Here is a 19330-nt window from a genome sequence, read left to right as displayed (position 1 = left end):
TTTAGTGTCAGTTCTGTGAAAACTATCCAAGTGCCATTAGTCACACTCAACTGATAGGAATCTGAATAATGAACCGTGAAGGCACACTCGGTTCTACCACTCCCCACACTTCGGAGAGTGAAGGTCTACGTACACTTGGATTAACTGTACCTGTCCTTGTGTTGCCTCCCCGGTACCTAATATTCTGGAGGGCCCCCAGGGCTTGGGCCTTGTCATTGTACGTGTTCAGCTTGAACTCAGACTTGACCTCGTCACTGTACTGCACAAATGAGACCTGAAAGGAAATGTGGTCGGTGATGAGGTTAGGATGCCTCTTTTTATATTTTAATTTTCCAGTGGCCCCTCCTGGTGTCCGTGTCTTAGATCTGACGGAATATTATAAGCTCTTTATAACTAATGCTATAACACTGATACTATTGTCTCATTAAATTCTCTCATTTTTACTCTTCGATGAAATTGTCGATAATATTAACATTGTAAATATGCTGTATTCACATGGTATCCACAACCTTTCTCTAGGATGTAGGAAGGGATGGGCAAAGCTAGGGAAGAGTGAGGTCCCAGGATTAGAAATGAGAACACACCATCTTGAGCTCAAATGTCAGCGAAGCAATTGGTTCTCAGCCAACTGCTTCTTCTCGTTAACTGCATCCACTCTTCATGGTAATACTAAAATGTTGCCTATGTGATAATCATCAGCACTCACCACAAGTGTAGTAACAGTATGATTAACTGGACAGAGTACAGGCTTCATAGTCAGAATCCAAATCCTGGTTCTGCCAGTTGGCAGCCATGTGACACAGGGCAAGTTCTCTGCATCTCTGAGCTTTTGTTTCCATATCAGTAAAATGGAGACAATTATACTTACTTTCTAGAGTTGTTTTAAGGACTGATAATCATGTATAGATAGTAGCTGGTACATAGAAGTTAATAAAATGCAGTACTTATTTTTTTACTCTTTACTAGAAATCTCAATTTCTAAAAGGATGAAAAAGATGGCTTGGTTGTTAATCCATTAAATTAAGACTATAACTAGCTTGAATTTTTACTCTTCTTGGGTTGGAAAAATGTTCCCAGGATTATTTGGGGATTTGAAATTTAGTATATTCCATAAAGGAAGAAGTGATTTGTTTATGAAATTATTTGTGGCTTATGTCAAAATCTCTTCTTTTCATGATCTAAGATGCCACAATGACCAAGTACGAAATGCCGCACACACACTCCAGTCCCTATTCATCACTGAGTCCTCTAACTTAACTGGGTATGACAATCATAATGCATTTAATTTCCAGAACATTACATGACCTTTTATGGAAATGTATCATCATCGGAAGTCTTAAGCAGGAAGTCAGAGTAGGAATGCCCTAAACTCTTCAAAAGGAGAATCATCTAGCCAAGAGAATACCTAGAGGAGGGTTTATTTTTCTATTTGCCATTTATACCCAACTCCTTCCCAAAAATTCATGTGTCAAGAAAATAGTAAATAACAAAAGTTAGAACATAGTTTATACTGAAAAGCCTTTCTACTTACAAACAAATATTCAAAGGAAACAGCAAGACATTACAAATGAATAGCCACCAATGAAACAGTACCCACCTGAATTCCAGCAGGACTGATTTCATCAAAAGCTCCCACAGTATTGAAGATGAATTTTACAACTTTGTTAAAATTATCATCCCCGATACTCCAGGAGGCATCAGTCAAGAATACAATATCTGCCTTGGCCCCTTTGCATACTGGGGGAAAAAAAAAAACACAGAGAAACCCCAAATCTCATGAATTTTTTCATTCAAATGAAGTTACAAAACCAAGAAATGTAGCCTAAAACCCCACTACTCAAGGTGTAGTTCAGCAGCAGCAGCATCTCCTGGGAGCTTCTTAGAAATGCAGAATCCTTGGCCCTACCCCAGGCCTCCTGGATCCGATTAACAACAACAAGATACCCAGACAAATCACATGCACAATGAAGTTTGAGAAGCACTGGTCTAACTGGCCCTCAATTTCTGCTCTGGAATTACTCCATCTGTTTAGATCCATTATGCAAATATATGTTCTTTCCTCATGGAACTGTTCAAGTGGCTTCAAACAATAGAAGAGGAAGAAATCAAATGAAAAGCAATGATGTCCAGAATTTAAGAATAGCCATCAGTGGGTATAGAGATTTTGTGTATAATTAGCGAAGATTTGGTGCAAATAAGGTGTCTTTTCATTTTAAATTAGGCCACTAGAATTATAGGGAGGGAAGAAAGGGAAGGAATAAAACAATGTCTTTGATTTGAATTTTCAGACTTGGAGGGTTAAAAAAAATTAAAATTTTAGTATATAAAAACCTAACATGTAGAATATACAGCACCAGCAGTGAATCCTAATGTAAACTGTGGACTGTGCATGAAAATGATGTGCCAATGTAGACTCATGGATTGTAACAAATGCACCACTCTGGTGCTGGATGTTGACGCCCGGGGAGCCAGTCTAATTTAAAGAAACCCATTATTATTTTACCTTATAATAACACTATTTGCCCTGTATAATATTATTTTATCCTATAAGAATACACTCTTAATTTTTAATTTTATTTATTTAATAAATAAAAGTAGCATTCTAGAACCTTCTAAGACAAAAGAAAAATGTTTTTAAAATCTGAAGCTCTTTCAATTAAATGCTGGAAACAGAATGTGGGAAAAAGAATAAGCCAGTAGTTAATTAGCTTAAACTTAATCTGATAAAACACTGAGAATTGCCCCAAATTACTGAGAGACCAGTCCTATTAGCTCAGCATGTCTTTTGCCAGTTCACTGCAAGTGACAATTATGTCTCAAACTTCAGTGAATGAACATTTTTTAGCTTTGTGCAATCCAGGGCAGAAGCCAGGAATTCCAAAGCCAAAGGCCCCAGGGGTAGGTTGAAGATACAGCCAAAACTGTTCACAGCGCCTATTGATGCCGGCAGCCAGGAGAAAGAATGTCCGTCATGTGACCATGGACTATGCAAAGTATCACTAGACATTAATCCGCAAAATCAAGGAAACAGAGTTCCAACTGAAGCGCTATAGTTCATGACTGATTTCATACACACCAAAATGAGCGGGGGGTGAAGAACAATTACTGATAATCTTTTTTTTTAATCTAAAAATTCTTCAGCAGTAATAGTAAATCAGAAATACCCTATATCAATTGGAAATCATGTATAGGCTACATAAATAAGAAGGCTATAAATCTCTACCAGCTGAATGTACCGCCACTTACCATCCCGGGCAGGTGGAATTGTCGGAGCGGGGGGAGGTGTGGGTGGCTCCGTAGGGGCTTCTGTTGGTTTTACAGCTAGAATTAAAAAAGAATAATTAGAAGAACAGAACCTGTGCAAATTTCATATCACAGGAAGTCCATTTTATGAGCAATTTAAGTCCTAGATAGCAAATCAAGTCTCATTGGCACTGATAGACTGGAAATTCTATTTTATCCAAATTTGGTGTCATCTGTAGTCATTCGAACGCTGACTACAGCTGTGGAAAGCAAAGCCATGACTCAAAGGACTCATGAAAGACCTTCGAATAGGGTCAGTGAGTAAAAGTCACTACTACGGGTGCATATTCACCTTCTCACTGCCAGCTAGAACCTTATCTCCCTCCTGTAGCCTTTTCCTTAAAATAACACCAACTCTGTAACAGGGAAAACATGGATTTGTTATAGAGAAAGGTCCTGAACCAGCTACAGATTCCTTCTTCATGAATCTGCCATCATTATAATTACTGTGGTCCATAGGAAGAAGTGCCTACACGGGAGTCACTTAAGTCTCCCTCACCTAGAACATTCTAATCTGAAGCCATACAGAGATTTTCAGATTACTCAAAAACTTACTGGTATGTTCTTTGACAGAGACTCCTGGTCCCTCGAGATTTGGTGTCTGCACAAAAACAGTGACACCATAATCAGCGTCTGGTGAAAGACCAGTGAAGCAGTGACTGGTTTCTGATCCACGCACTGTGATTTCTTGTCCTCTGGTTCCTGATTATGACAAAAGGAAATACCAGTATCACCATCAACTATATTTAAAGACATTTTTATATATCATTTCATCTCTTTCACTCCTTTACTGAAGTTTAAAATGTCGCTACTATGTGCTCCAGTTCTTTATTATTTTTTTTTAATTTTTTATTTTTTTGGCACACGTACCATCTGCGGGGCTTAATTTTAGCCTGTAGGAGGTGGCTGCCCGGTGAGGTGACCATCTAACACAGAATGTATCCCACCCAACCTGGTAAGTTTTCAGATCTGTCACATTTAAATACACTACAAAATAAAAAAAGAAATAGATTTACTTTGCAAATAAAGACAAAAAAGCATACTTTTAATCATAACACAATTTTAAAACTTCTGTGGCTGAAAAAAAAAAAGCCTAAATTCTTAGTATATGAAACATACATGAAAATGTGGTACAGCTAAATCAGACCTCTCTCTCTATCACTAATTTTCAAGAGAAAGAAATTCCACATAGTCCCACCCGACACTACATATCGTGTCATGTAAAATAATAAGAAATTTTTCTAAAGGGCTATCTCCTAAGTCTTTAAATAGTTATTCAGTACTTGTTGACAACAAAATCTATCTTTGGGCTGAGTCAGCAATCACAGCATTTCTGTGAAAACTTTAAATTAAATCAATGCATTTAGGTAATATACTTTTAAACATCATATGTCAAAAAAGTACATAGCATTGCAAATCTAATTTTACAGATAATTCATGGATAAGATCATAATTTCTATACTTTTTATCTTTTAAAATTCAAAATATATCTTATGAGAAGTAAAAATATCTCATCACATACACCTTTGTATACTCAGTTATATTCCTTATATATTTGTTTGGCTGGACAAGAAAGAGCCACTTACTTAATGCTGAGGAAACATGCATATGTTAAGAAGAAATAAAATTAAAACAGGCTGACCTTGCAATTTGTACTACATTTTTCTTACAACCATAAAAAAGATACATGACTCACAGGTAGTGCCTTGATCCGTCAGAGGGACACTGAGTCCAGAATCATACTGAGCGTAAACATTCACATCATAAGTAGTGCTAGGATTGAGATTGTGCAACGTGTATGATGTCATTTCTCCAACAAAAACTTCCATGGGCTCATTGGAACCTTTAATAACAATCACAGAAAGACAAAGAAATATTCCACCCCAGTCTCATATTTTCCTTAAAATCAAATAACTTATACTCAAATGATAGTATGAATACCATTAATTCCACAGCCCATCATGCACTTGCTCACTGTAACACACGTTCCATTATATAGTGAATACAAAACTATAAGCAGAGACTCAATTCTTCACCTCTTATTCTCAAAGCATACATAACACAGTACCTAGAATGTAGTAGATATGTCATCAAAGTTCCTTTAATGAATAAATTCAATCACACGGTCAACTACTCTAAATCCTCAAGCCTCTTCTCTAAGCCCCACTTTGGCAGCATAGTGCTTTGCATATAGTAGGTGCTCAATTAACATTTTTCCAATTTGTTGTAGAGATGATTTAAGAACTTCTGTCTTGGTCCTCGTCCCACAAGTTTGGTTACTAAAGGTCCTCAGTTATCAACACTTCCTCCTCCTTTCAGTTATCTCTCTTAAGGCCCACGTTTCCTTTCTCTTGTCCTCTCTCCTTAATCTTTTCCTCTCTCCTTAATCTTTTCCTAGCTCACACCCTTTCTGGGGTGTGGAAAAGACCCTGGCAAATTTGGTATGAAGAGTATTTTTCTTCCATTTTGCTAAGCATACAGACAGAACAGGAATAAAGATAGCAAATCAGTTAATCAAGATGATATCCATTTAGGTGCACATGTCAATGGGAAGTTGAAAGCAAGCCCAGCAAGAATAAACTAAAATGCATATGCCCCAAATGGAATAACACCTTGACATAATGGAAAATATAAGAGTTTATATTGATTAAATATGCATTATTTCACAATCATAATAACTTATAGAATGTCTGGACACAGATTCCATTTGTGTAATTTTATGAACCAGGCCAAAGTTTTTAATCATGCAATTTAATGAGAGTCTCATCTACACTCATAGTAACAATGACACTTCAGACTATTGGCTTAGAACATTATTTCCAAAAATTTATTGCCTCTAGTGGGAGGGGATGTGACAACTGAACTATCAAGAGAATCTAATGAACTCCCTCATAAACAAACAGCTTTCTGATGCATTTTTATGATAATAAATGTTCTTCCTTACCCATTGGTTTATACACAATTTTATATCCAAGAACCGGAGAGGGTGAAGGATCCCAGGATACCCTGAATCTCGTGTACCATTCATCAGAGATGTGTATGTTTTGTGGTGGAAGCAGTCCCACTGCAAGCAAATATTGGCACACATTACTGACCTTTCATTGACACACAAGGAGGGCATAGAACTTTATGAGTACTGATTATGAGTACTGATAGTGCGGTCCCATGGGAATAATTTAATAAAATCCTATATATATGAGGGAATAAAATTCCCTCATCCAGAAAACAATCTAAAAGTTTTGCAATGTTCAACAGAAAGTTTAGTAGTTGTCCAAATTCAAACAGCACTCAAATGGACTCAGGAACTGATGTGTCCCAGAGCTGTTAGGTTATATAATGTAGAATTACAGAAACTACAAGAGATCTCATACCATTTTTAACATGTTATAGATTACAGATTGTTAGAGCCAAAAAACAATTTAGAAACTGTCTAGTCCAACCAACTTATCACAAAATAAGTTTCGATTTGCCCAAGACCACACAGCTAGCTAGTGACTAAAATGATGTTCATTCCCAGCACCTTCCTATCCTCCCCCAGCATAACCTAGAGCAAATCCTCAAGCCTCCAGAGGTACTTACTGCCTCCAACTATATACCCTGTAAACCAATGCTGTCAGGCAGCATGCTGAGTCATCCCTGAGTTATTATTTATCTCATTACACAAATAGAGAATTCAACTTAAAAACTTTTTTTGCAAAAGAAACTAGAAACGGCTTTGGCACATCCTGGAAAATTCAAGTCTGGTAAAGATTTTTTTATATATTTTGAAAAGCGCAAAATTCTAAAACATGCCATTTTCCCCCAGAAAAGTACCAAAATATATTCTAAAACCAAAGGGAATGTGAAAAATGAAAGGTTGTTCAATTTAAATCATGTTGAATCACTAAACTGAGTCTCCACTGACTCAGTTCTGTAGACAATAAGCATCAATAAATATATAAATTTCCTGGCCTTGAGAGACTAAGCTAAAACAACTCTAGTCACGCTTTTCCCTTGGGAGCTTTCAAATGTTACCTCTCCCAAATTCTGTAATGTCAAGATTGTTTAAGCACCAAAAGAGTTGGGGCAACTGAATGTAGCAAGGCACCTGAAATCATTTACTTAAGTGGATTTTTGCAGAATGAAGTGGAAAGAGGAACGCCCATGTTGACCAATAACAGAACTCAGGCCTATAGCCCAGCCTGCCTTTATGCTGAACCAGTGACTTTCAATCTTGGCTGTACACTAGAACATAAGCAGATCCAGGCCACACCTCAGACCAAATCCATTAGTATCTCTGGGGGTGGTACCCAGGCACAAGCATGTTTTAAAACTCCTCAGGTGATTCCAACGAGCAACCAATCTGGAGAACCTTTGCTCTAAAAGTAAGAAATTGACTCCTGTGGGCGCCTGAGTGGCTCAGTCCTTAAGCATCTGCCTTCGGCTCAGGTCATGATCCCAGGGTCCTCTGATTGAGCCCCGCGTCAGGCTCTCCGCTCCGCGGAAAGCCTGCTTCTCCCTCTCCCACTCCCCCTGCTTATGTTCCCTCTTTCGCTGTGTTTCTCTCTGTCAAATAAATAAATAAAATCTTTAAAAAAAAAAAAAAGAAAAGAAACTGATTCCTATGTAAGTTAGAAAGGGGCCCGAATGCAAATAATTTTCTGTAAATTACTTGGTACAATAGAAAAAAAATTGTAAAGACAAAAGATGATTGATAATCATCTTGCTTCTTTATGACTTAAGATTCTATCAGGATAGTGTTTTTTGCTGATACTATATTGACTGAGTTAACAGCTACCTCCTTCACTGATCCCACACAAACTAAAACATTATTCAGAAAATATGCGATGGTTTTCCAAAGCAGAAACAAAACTATCTCAACAAAGCAGAAGATGCAGATTTTTGTCTCCTTTTTCTTCTTTTAGTGGACTTCTAAAAAGTTAACATAAAATTCTGCTCCCATATCATTTTTGCCAAAATTCCATGTTTAATGTAAATGTTAATGCAGCATTATGTAGTATTTGGGATACATTGGTAAAGGCAAAACTTAAAGATTATAAAAGGGATAAGACATTTACCAGTTCTTCCATTTCCGGTTAGATGGCCACCATCTCCATCTTCATAAACAGCAATAACAGTAATTTTATATGGAGTATCAGGTTGCAGCGGCTGCAGCATCACATTATTCCTTCTGCCTGGGACTGTGGTCTGTAGGGAAGTTAAATTACAAATTAATTATCAGCCAGAGGCCTTCCAGATCAAAAGACAACACCGTTTTATTTCTATAAACAGCAACGGTTTCTTCATGTTTTGCTTCTGTTACACAATGCTCATGTCAAGGTCTACACTGTTTCTGTGCAGCATGCAAGAATGGTTTGAGGGTCAGAGAGATCTGAGCTCGAATCCCAGATCAGCCATTTACCAGCCTTGTGACTTCCTGTCTCTGGAGGAAGTTGTGAGGAGGAAAGGTAAGACCACGCATGACACCTCGGTGCACACTACTGACTACTGCAGCACACAGCAGCCCTACGTTTGTCTCCATCTCCCATCTGTGTGTTACATTTTCATGCATGCCTGCAACAAGTATGCACCACGCAGCCACTGTGGGCCGGGCGCAGTGATCGCCGCTGGGAATGCATTGGTGAGCACACATGCGCTCTGAGCCTGCCCTCAGGAGTATCAGCTTGGCTGATAATAATTAGGTGGAAAAGATGAAAAACAGGAAATGGAAAATACATTCAACTACCTCCATGAAGAGGATGCAAACCAGATAAATCTCTCAATCTCTCTTCCAACACTATGCTTTACTTCTACAAACAACGTGCCTTGCTTATGCCAGTGATTCGCAGCACCAAGTCCCCTGGTTACAAAGAGTGAACTGGGGGGGATTATATTTTAATGTTTTCAGAAAGTGGGGAGAAGTCAAGTACTCGTCCGTGGCAATGCTGAATAAACGCTAAAGCACCAGCTTCTGTGCTTTGGCAAACTAAGTGTGGTAATACTGTTTATCTCATTTTGATCAGAAACTCTAAATGACAGTTACATGTGTTTCTGATGAATAAAAATGCAAGTTTGAATTAAAGCTTAACATATCAAGTTCAAATAGATGAAACATAACATGGGGAGAACAAAGGTGGAATGATCCAAGAGGGTCTGTGGCAAAATGGTTGCAAACCACAGACCTAACCGCTTTATTATCAGTATTTTGTGTAATTTTCTCCTGACCTATGACTTCTATCAATCAGTACGCTTTTTAAAGAGTGGTGAGTTTTTCCATCCATAGCAAATGGATATGCCTGGTGAGGGCAATGAGGAAGCTCCAAGAAACCTAAATCTGGTTCTCGAGAGATAGTGTGACACACAAAAAGTTTGAAACTAATATGAGAGTATGTATATTCCAAAACCAAAGTGTAATGAAAAATGTTAAATTTAAAGAAAAGAGACATCAGTTAGCACTTGAATACTTAAGTGGTATCTTGTAGAGAAATGAGATTTAAAGAAAGGATAAGATTTGGATGGTCACATCTTTTGAACATTAAGTAGCTCAGAATATTAGGTATCATGTCTCACTAGACCCAGTTCCATGAATAAAATTTGGTGGCTAGAAATATGCATTTCATGCAATAAGACAATTTTCCAATCTGGCTTTAGAACAGAAATGGGCCCAAAGACATTGATTCTCTGTAACGTGGGAGGCCACATTAGACGCATTTGAGTGTTCCCAATATCATGTCAGAGGAAGTCATATAATACATGACTGTCACACAATTACTCAACTGTAATCACAGTACACTCCCAAAGAAAAAAGCTTAATTTCACCTTCCAACCAGGTAAGAGTTTACAAAATGCTCAACTAAGTGAGAAGTGGACTCACATATTCATCAATGGGATCTCCAACAGTGGGAGAATAAATGATCCTGTATTGCTGAACTGGCCCATCAGCATGATCCCAGGACACAGAGAGGCTATTGGTTGTCTCCCCAAAGACTCTCATATTTCTTGGTCCACTTCGTGGTACTACATAAATAAAAATACAATCAAGTTAGTTGCCTGCCTGTGCGCCCAGTGGACATGGGGGTGGCGGGAGGGGTATAAAAGAGTTTTACCCGGGTCAGATTAAGGAAGTCATTTGTGGGAGTTTCACACTCATTAGGATGTTTACGCCCTTATGATAAAATATAGACCTCCTCTGGTTTTAATGTGAAACCATAAACAACAGAAAGTGCTACATTTCAGAGCTACGGTTACATGCTGAACTTTCAGTGACATTGAGCTAGGTTTGAGCTTAAATATAGAGATGGGGAGAGCAAGGGATTATCTTAAACTACTATAACCACCTCCTGTTTAATGAAACATAGAGGCGGAGCCCTCACATATCTAAAGTGCCCGCTTGGTGACAAGACTCACTGCAGGGCAGAAGAGAAAAGCCTCTCCTTAACTTAAGTCCCAGATGAGAAAATGGCCCACAGCAGTTCACTCAGCCCCGACGGCTGTCACGGGCCCAGAGCCTCAGCCTGGAATTTGAATGTGGGGATGCCCAGGCAGAATGGCATGCCCAGGCCTACCCTCACCTGTGCAGAGGTAGAGAAAGCTCTCACCACCTCTCTCTCACCACCCGCCTCCCTCTTCTCACTCACTCACAGAAGCCCTGCCAACCGAGTTACAAGGGAATGGGGTGGAGAAAGGATTTCTGCCTCACGCGTTCGGCCCTGGCCAGGGCTGGGATTCCCCTCTCCATCCGAGTAGAGAGCTATAATGTTCACGGAATAGGGTGTGTCGGGAATCAGCCGCTCCAGGTGAACCGTGCGCGTGTTTCCTGGCACCACAATCTGGAGGGGAGGAAATGCCAAATTCTGCTTGACAGCAACTCAAATGCTTATCAGGTCTTCTATTAGTCAACATAGTAACATTTATAATAAAAAGCTGAGCCTAGGCACATCAGAAGCTAACTACTATACTTCCTCGTGAGATCCGTCAAAGCCACACCGTGAGATACAATTTCTCCTCAGAAATTCCCCCTCCCCCAAAAAAGTGAATTCACACTCACTAAGCTAATAAACATACTGAGCTACCCTTACTAGCTTCAATCATCTCTCATTTATGTTTATTGTGAAGATTCCCAAATACAACATCCAGGACTCATGGTAGTTACCTACAGAGCATCCCGAATGTTAGTCACACATAAGAGAAGGGGTCCCCCACACACGCTAGTAGGGAAGAGATTTGGTGTTAAAATAGAGAGCCACTCCACAAATGGATAAGGGCAATGTTGTCCTACCATACACAGGGACAGGCAAATCATTTGTTTTTCTTTGTTCACCACCATTGTCCATATTTATAAAGACATAAATTAGTCTATTGATTTACTTTCCCTTAGGTGTTCTGAGACTACTCTTATTCAAATTAGTAGTTTCTGATTCTTACATTGTCAATCTACTTATAAAACTGAATAGTACTGGGAACAGAAAATAAACTGGACAATTTATAAGAGCCAGTGAAGGCAAACATTAAGATATTTTCATAACATGGGGCACCTGGGTGGCTCAGTGGGTTAAGCATCTGCCTTCGGCTTAGGTCATAATCCCAGGGTCCTGGGATCGAGCCCCGCATCAGGCTCCCTGCTCAGTGGGGAGCCTGCTTCTTCCTCTCCCCGTTGCTTGTGCACTCTCTCTCTCTCTCTGCACTATCTCTATCTCTCTCTCTCAAATAAATAAATAAAATCTTTAAAAAAAAAGATTTTCATAACAGAGACATTTCTATGTTACAACAAAAGCCCATATTGACAAGGTCTATCAATGATTTGCATTTACTACTGGGCTTTTTAAGTCGTATAGCTAATTTGTATTTTCCCAAAATTCATTTTTGCCAACTAACCCTGTAGTTAGTACACCTGCCTTGAATCATTAGGAACAACCATCTAAGCATTATTCATTATTATGTTCATCGGGAAAGGACATTTCCATGAGACTGGGGGCCACACCAACAGCTGACTTACTGTTCTGGCCCAGCAGCCATGGCAGGAGGCGCAGGGAATCTACACAATTCTTGGAATGAACTCATAGAGGACAAAATACTTACAGATTCCGAGGGTCTCGTGCCAGCCACAGGAGAATACACGATGTGATACTGTTGCACGGGCCCGGGCGCGGGGTCCCAGCGGACATCGAGGCTATTTGGCGTCGGATTGTACACGTGGACATTCCTTGCCAGCCCTCTCACCACTGAGGAAAGAAAAGCCGACACATCTATGCTGAAGTCTGTTTATATACGTTGAGCTTTCACGATCACTTCTCTAGGACTTACGCTCTGTAACAGGATAAAACACTGTCCTCCTTCTATTTCTAATTATCTACACACAAAAGCAGATTAAAACCCTCCACATCCAAATTTAGTCGAAGTTAGCCAATTATGGCCTTTGTCGATATGGAAGCAAAGTTGTTGCCGATAAAAACAAGCTAGTAAAAGTAGTAGTACTGGACTGGCCATAAAAGGACAAGGAATAAGGGACAAGAATCTGGAAAAGAAGCTTTGGTTTTACAACACAGATAATGGAGAGAGAGAGAAAAGGAATTGTAGTGTCTGCCTTCTAAGTACAAACTGACAACAGCTATGAAGCCCATCTAATTCAGTCCTCTGGCTTCAATTATTCATTCTTTCATTCATTCCTTCTTCATACAAGAAATAGCTACTGCTGTGTTCTGTGATTAAAAGAAAAGGCAAGGGCACCTGGGTGGCTCAGTTGGTTAAGCGACTGCCTTCGGCTCAGGTCATGATCCCGGAGTCCGGGGATCGAGTCCCGCATCGGGCTCCCTGTTCAGCGGGGAGTCTGCTTCTCCCTCTGACCCTACCCCCTCTTGTGCTCTCTCTCACTCTCTCTCAAATAAATAAATAAAATAAAATCTTTTTAAAAATTTTTTTAAAAAATAAAAGGCAAAAGTAGGGAAAAATAGAACATACATTCAGTTCTCAATTAACTGCCCCAAGTGGGACTTAGAAAAACATACAAATTAAATCCATGTATTAACCCCAAAGTCCACTTGAGTCGACATCTAGAGCACTAATCTCTTACCAAAAGAAGCCACCCATACTTGCTTCCTTTTAGCCATCAGCAAGTATATTTTTAAAGCCAAAGAAATTATTTATTAGTATGCACAAAAGCCTGTAAGCACTATCATGAAGAACAGTAAAACTGCTATAAACTTGTTTCTCAAGATGTTAACAGCAAACGAAAGCACACAGAATTTTGATGACCAAAAGCACTTCATGAGCAAACCAGAGAAATGTGCAATCAAGTAATGTGATAAACAATTCACACTCTCAAAGCCAATTACAAAGCACTGCTTCACACAAATGTATAAAGCACAAAGCAAAGCAAAATGAACTTTCGTCAGTGAAAGAGAATGACTGAAATAGCAGACTGACGATGGTATGCACATTCATAAATCCTGATAGTATCATTTCAGTAGAAAAACACCATAATAAATGTGTTATTTCATACATCGAAGTGTTAACAGTTGGTGGTGTTTGGAAGATAAATCATGGGTAATTGGTATATATTTATTTTATCATTCAGAATTTTCAAAATTTTCTTAGTGGGCCTATGTGGCCTTTATAATGAAAAGCAAAATTTATAATGAAAAAGCTAAATTTTTCTTCCTTCTCAACTTACATGTCCTTCCAGTATCTGATGTGCGTCCTCCATCACCTTCAGTATAAACAGGAACTACTGTAACGGTGTATGGGGTATCTGGCTGCAGATTCCTAAGAATGGCGTAATTGGTATTCCCAGGGATTGGTACCTAAACATTTTAATAAACGTAAAGCACTTGATTTGAAAAACTTGTAAAAGAAATAATACCTCAAACAATGTAATACGCAAAATACTAACTCAAGACCAAGTCAAGAAGCAAGTTCTGTAATATTGGGATATAAGGTGCACCCCATATGAACTGTTACAAGAGGTTATAAAGACTTCTCTAGACCCTTAAACTCACTCTAGGATCCCCCTTTAGAACTTCCAGAAATAATTACCTCCCCCAGCTCAATCCCCCCCTCTTCCCCATCACCCTGGCACTAAGGCAACAATCTATTACCCTCTGTCAAGTTCTAGTAAATGAATACGAACTTCTTCAACCCTAAAGCAAATCAGTTAACATTTTTAGCTCAGCTTTTAAAGCATTCAGCTATAGTTTAAATAAACATGTAATTTTCACTCCAGGATGTAATTACCAGTTCCTCTGGACCACCTGCTGCTGGTGCATAGAAGAGCTTGTACTGACGAGGGTTTCCCTCCGCATGGTCCCAGCGAACATTCAAGGTGCTGGTAGAAGGGTCATACACTCTGAGGTTCCTCACAGTATTCAGAGGTTCTGCAATGCACAGAAATCACATGACACTATGATCCTAACCACCAAGCACACTTGAAATGCAGGTACCTTGATATTTCCAAGGCACCTTGAACATGGCAGGGACCCCCACAGTGGGGCCCCTACAAATATTTGTTGAAGTAGTGAATAAATAAAAGAAAGTCTGTGGTAATCTGGTACATATGTCTCCTCTCCACAAGATATTTTTGTCCCAGGGTGGTTTTTTGTTTTAGTTTGTTGTTTTTTAATCCTAGAAAGTAATAAATGTCTTTCTCCATAAACAGAGACCGGTAACTCCAAGCAAGGACATTAAAAGCAATTAATATCATTTTTAAAAATGCATTAAAATTTGATTAGCAAAACCGAGTCACCCCACTGTTTCCAGGTAAAGATGGGATTCTGTGGTAGTTATTAAAGAAGCTATAGGAGTCTGGTACTTACTGGTCTTGCCTCTTCCCGTCATCCGACCTCCTTCGCCATCAGGATAGAGGGAGGACACAGTGATGGTGTAAGGAGTATCAGGCTTCAGTTTCTGCAGGACCACACTGTTCTGCCGCCCCCCGATTGTGGTCTGGAGCAAAACAGGGCTAAGTGTTAGCCTTGTTCTCCGTCTCACTGATCTGTTAGAGAAAGCTCTTTCTGCAAGGGAGCTGTTTGAGACCCTGGCCAAAATCTGGAAACACATACCACACTGAAGGTTTAAAGTATATCTTATGGTATCATTTTTTTTAAATTTTTTTATTAACATATAACGTATTACTTGTTTCAGGGGTACAGGTCTGTGATTCATCAGTCTTACACAATTCACAGTGCTCACCATAGATAGTTATGGTATCATTTTAAATGTAAAATATGCACCTTAAATCATAAAAGGCACTCTAAGCCTTAAACTGGTGACCTCAAAAAGATATTCCAACTTGCTCGCCACCAGCACAGCAAAATTTCATCCAAAACACATTTCACAGATCTCTTCCCCCAAAAGGCATTAATCATGAGTGAGCTGGAAAGGAGCTTTAAGATAGCAAAGAACTGCCAAGTATTAGAGGCTCCACACCGTTTGCTACTATTTTTACTTTTGTACAGGGTTTTTTTTTATTTGCTTTAGAAAACACATTAAAATCATTCAGCAGAAGATCTAAAACTTTGATATTTCCCCCCCACAAAACTGCCATTCTAACAGCATTAGCTGTGCAAACTATGTGATGGACCCTTGGCCAGACCACACTGAGGCCGTGGTTCCCAGCCATCTCTGTGATACCAGCCTAGCGGTATGAAGCTTTTCAATTTTCTCCAATTACAGAGTTTGGAATTTTTTATTCAGTGCTTAAGGCCATCTAGCTATCTTGTTGAGAGAAAATTGGTATGATTTGTTAACAGTCTACCAAATTCAAATACTTATGTGATACTAATTAAAATCGTATGAAAATGGCCCGCTGCCCACAAAGAGTGCACATCTGGAAGGCTGGATGCGCTAGTAACAGTCCAGATGTTTCCAACTTACCACCCATCAACTCTTTGAGTTCCAGAGAAAACCTCAATGAAACACTGCACTTATCCTCAATATGAGGCAAATTGAACAACAGTGGCTAATTTTACTAAATTGAATATTTGATGTTATGAGAGAAAAGTATCAACATCTGTACAAGCCATTTGATATTTAACAAATCTGAAGGCGTCCACTTAGTAGAACTAGCCCTATGAGTAAGCTGTCTACCTACTTCTCCTGTCCAAATCTCCAAAATGATTCTAGTATCAGTGATTCATTACTTTATTTCATGGACTAGCAGTAAAAGGCAAATATCCCTAAGAATAACAAACCTCGAGGGATTATCAGCTAATACTTTCCAGAGAATGAGTTTATGAGACTCCTTCAAGTTGTGACAAGCCCCTGCGAGACAGTAAAGAGACTAAGGACAGCAGTTGGAGGGTTGCTATCACCGAGCAGGGAAATGCTGAAGACAAGCCCCCCCTGCTTTATAGTTTTACCTAAATCTGGCCTGGCATAGGAAAAAGAAGTTCTGTTTCTGACATGAAAATATCAGTTCATCCAATGTGTCTTATCTTATTTCCTACAAAAGCCAGTTGACTACAGTTGGTATTTAGTTTATTATTGGTAACCTATTTAATTAGACAAAATTTCTATCCAAAAATACTACCTAAAACCAATTGTATGGAAACCTCAAAAGATCAACTCAAAAGTTACACTGAGGATGGGAGAGTTTCTGGTTCAGCTAAGCTCACTTAATATGCAATATCAGAAACCTTTAACCACTGCCAGCATCCACCCTTGCTAACATCTCTAAACTGGGAAGATGTAGAACCCATTTGCTGGAGCTCAGCAAGTCAGGTGACTAACTGATAATAACTCATCTCTCTCTCTAAGACATGTGAGGAAATACTATAGCCCAAAGAATGTCAACAAAATACTAGGCCTTACCAAAAGAGGCATTTGAAATAAATCAGGAGGCATCCCCCCCCTGGCATAAAAAATCATGAGGTTTTCCTGACCTATGATCATATATGTGCAGTTCTAGTCATACATTTCACAAAGCAAATCTGGAGAAGGTTCAAAAACAGACAACTAACGTAAGCAAGGTAAATGGACTAGGACTCTGTTAAACAAGGGAAGATCAGAAAGATAAAGAAGATGAAGGCTATTGACAGTCATACCATCTTTCTCAGAAATCTCCATTTGGATAAATATAAAAATGATAAACAGATCTAGATCTGGAAACTCCAGATATAAGAGATACCTTGTGATATGCAAAAACTGGAAAATTACAATAACAGAAATTTGGCAAACTTTAAGTATTTGATTAAGTTAGAGAGATCAGATTAAAAATCTAAAGACCAGAAAAACCTAGAAATCTTCATAGATAATCCACCCTAACAGTTTTTAAGGGAAATGTCTATGCATGAAGTACATGCCTGATGCTGTGGGGCCACCTACGATGAAAAGCAACTTTCATCCCCCATGAGAATGTCCACTGAGTTCCCGTCAGGAATTGAGTCAAATAACTCCATTCATTACGGTAAATTTTGCATCTCTCAAAGTAGTATGACTAACTACACATTTGCGGTGGGGCGGAGGGGGGGAAGGAGTTTGAGGAGAAGAGGTAGAATTTGTCCAAGTTATTATTTTTTTTCAAAAAAATTACCGTTTGCTCATTGCCTTCTCCTGTTGAAGGCTGGTAAGTGATTCTGTATTTCTGCACACGACCACTGGCAGGATCCCACTTAACAGTCAAGCTGTTAGAGGTTGCGTTGTACACCTGAAGGTTTCGTGGGCCACTTTTTGGAGCTGAAAAAAGATTGTTGAGAAACAGAGTAAGCTCATAGAATGAGGCCTCCTCCCAAAATAAGCACCATTCACAAGAAAATCAGTATACTTTTAGGTGGAGCACTGGGTGTTATACGCAAACAATGAATCATGGAACACTACATCAAAAACTAATGATGTAATGTACAGTGATTAACATAACATAATAAAAAAAAGATTAAATTTGACCTCATGATAAATGATTGTCATGGAATCTTAAATGACTCCTTAACAAATGACAGTAAAGAAACGTTTTTCAAGAAAGGTTTTTTAAAAAGGTTCCAATCAATGCCTTCCAATTTAAAAGCAGAAAACCTATTTACGATGGATTTTGTGGTATTTTCCATTCATTCACTTGTTCATTCGTTCATTCATTCATTCATGATTTGGTCATTCATACAGCTCAGCAAATTAAACTCTTACCTTGTGTTGTTAAGGGTATCAAACGTGCTAACATAAAAAAAAACAGAATTTGGGGAAATATTACTAATATAGCTATAGCTCTATTACCTTAATTAACTTTAAAATAACAATGTCCTACTTGAAAGCTGAACACCTACGTGTGCGCTCACTGCCGGTCAGGTCATCGCTTTCTGACTCATCGGGGTAAATGGCAGTAACAGAGACTTCATAGAGAGTGTTCGGGTTCAGGTTTTCAAACACCAAAGTATTTTCATCTCCATTTAAGATGGTCTTAGTGAAAGAGAAAAAAAAAAACAACACAAAATTAAGTCACCATGTCTCTCATACTCTCAATGACAGTTTGTTGACATTATTTAGTCAGATGTTCTTCCATCTTTGATGCATGCCAGGAGTTCAAATGTCACTAATAGGAAAGGAGGCTTTTCAGGCAACAGGGGTAATACGTATTTCAAACAAGATTCCTTGTCATGAAATAAGATGTTTTTTAAAAAGGGAAAGAAGGGAAGGAAGGAAAGTAGGAAGGAAGGAAGGAAGGAAGGAAGGAAGGAAGGAAGGAAGGAAGGAAGGAAGGAAGGAAGGAAGAAAAAAGGGAGAAAGGAAGAGTGGGAGGGAGGGAGGGAGGAAGGAAGAGAATTAACTTTACCTCCATCTTATCAGAGCTTCCAAAAGGTGCCCAGGTTATCCTGTAGAGGGACACATCTGAAGCTCCATGATCCCAAGTCCCTCGGAAGCTCTCTGGTGTTACTTCGGTAATCCTTAGGTTTGTTGGGGCTGGCACGGTGCCTATCATGAGATGAAGCAGGACTAAGTTTCTGAACAGACAATATAATTAAACCACCTTGTTTTATTTTCATGGACATGAGGAAACAGGCTGAAAACATTGTTTAGAACCAAGTATCTTACCAATTCAGTTCATCTGAAAGGGAAGTATAAGAGAAAG

At 39.0% G+C, this 19330-nt stretch overlaps 1 protein-coding gene across 2 annotated transcripts in view; it reads right to left on the bottom strand.

Annotated features, from left to right (window-relative positions):
• The window catches only part of COL12A1 (collagen type XII alpha 1 chain), a 117159-nt gene that overhangs the window by 34801 nt on the left and 63028 nt on the right, over positions 1-19330 (bottom strand). For both annotated transcript variants that reach the window (XM_021693681.1, XM_021693680.1), the window contains 18 exons: positions 19034-19173; positions 18528-18660; positions 18391-18417; positions 17807-17949; positions 15090-15219; positions 14512-14651; positions 13952-14081; positions 12361-12503; positions 10982-11111; positions 10157-10299; positions 8361-8490; positions 6248-6367; positions 5000-5146; positions 4174-4290; positions 3859-4005; positions 3247-3321; positions 1598-1737; positions 151-274 (listed from right to left, as the gene is read on the bottom strand). In XM_021693681.1, coding sequence (XP_021549356.1) covers positions 151-274; positions 1598-1737; positions 3247-3321; positions 3859-4005; positions 4174-4290; positions 5000-5146; positions 6248-6367; positions 8361-8490; positions 10157-10299; positions 10982-11111; positions 12361-12503; positions 13952-14081; positions 14512-14651; positions 15090-15219; positions 17807-17949; positions 18391-18417; positions 18528-18660; positions 19034-19173 — 2259 coding nt within the window. The remainder of the gene's footprint in view (positions 1-150; positions 275-1597; positions 1738-3246; positions 3322-3858; positions 4006-4173; positions 4291-4999; positions 5147-6247; positions 6368-8360; positions 8491-10156; positions 10300-10981; positions 11112-12360; positions 12504-13951; positions 14082-14511; positions 14652-15089; positions 15220-17806; positions 17950-18390; positions 18418-18527; positions 18661-19033; positions 19174-19330) is intronic.

This window comes from Neomonachus schauinslandi, chromosome 8 (genome assembly GCF_002201575.2).
Source record: "Neomonachus schauinslandi chromosome 8, ASM220157v2, whole genome shotgun sequence".
NCBI lineage: Eukaryota > Metazoa > Chordata > Mammalia > Carnivora > Phocidae > Neomonachus > Neomonachus schauinslandi.
Note: the sequence above shows the minus strand (reverse complement) of the source record. Positions and strands in the feature narration are given on the sequence as shown.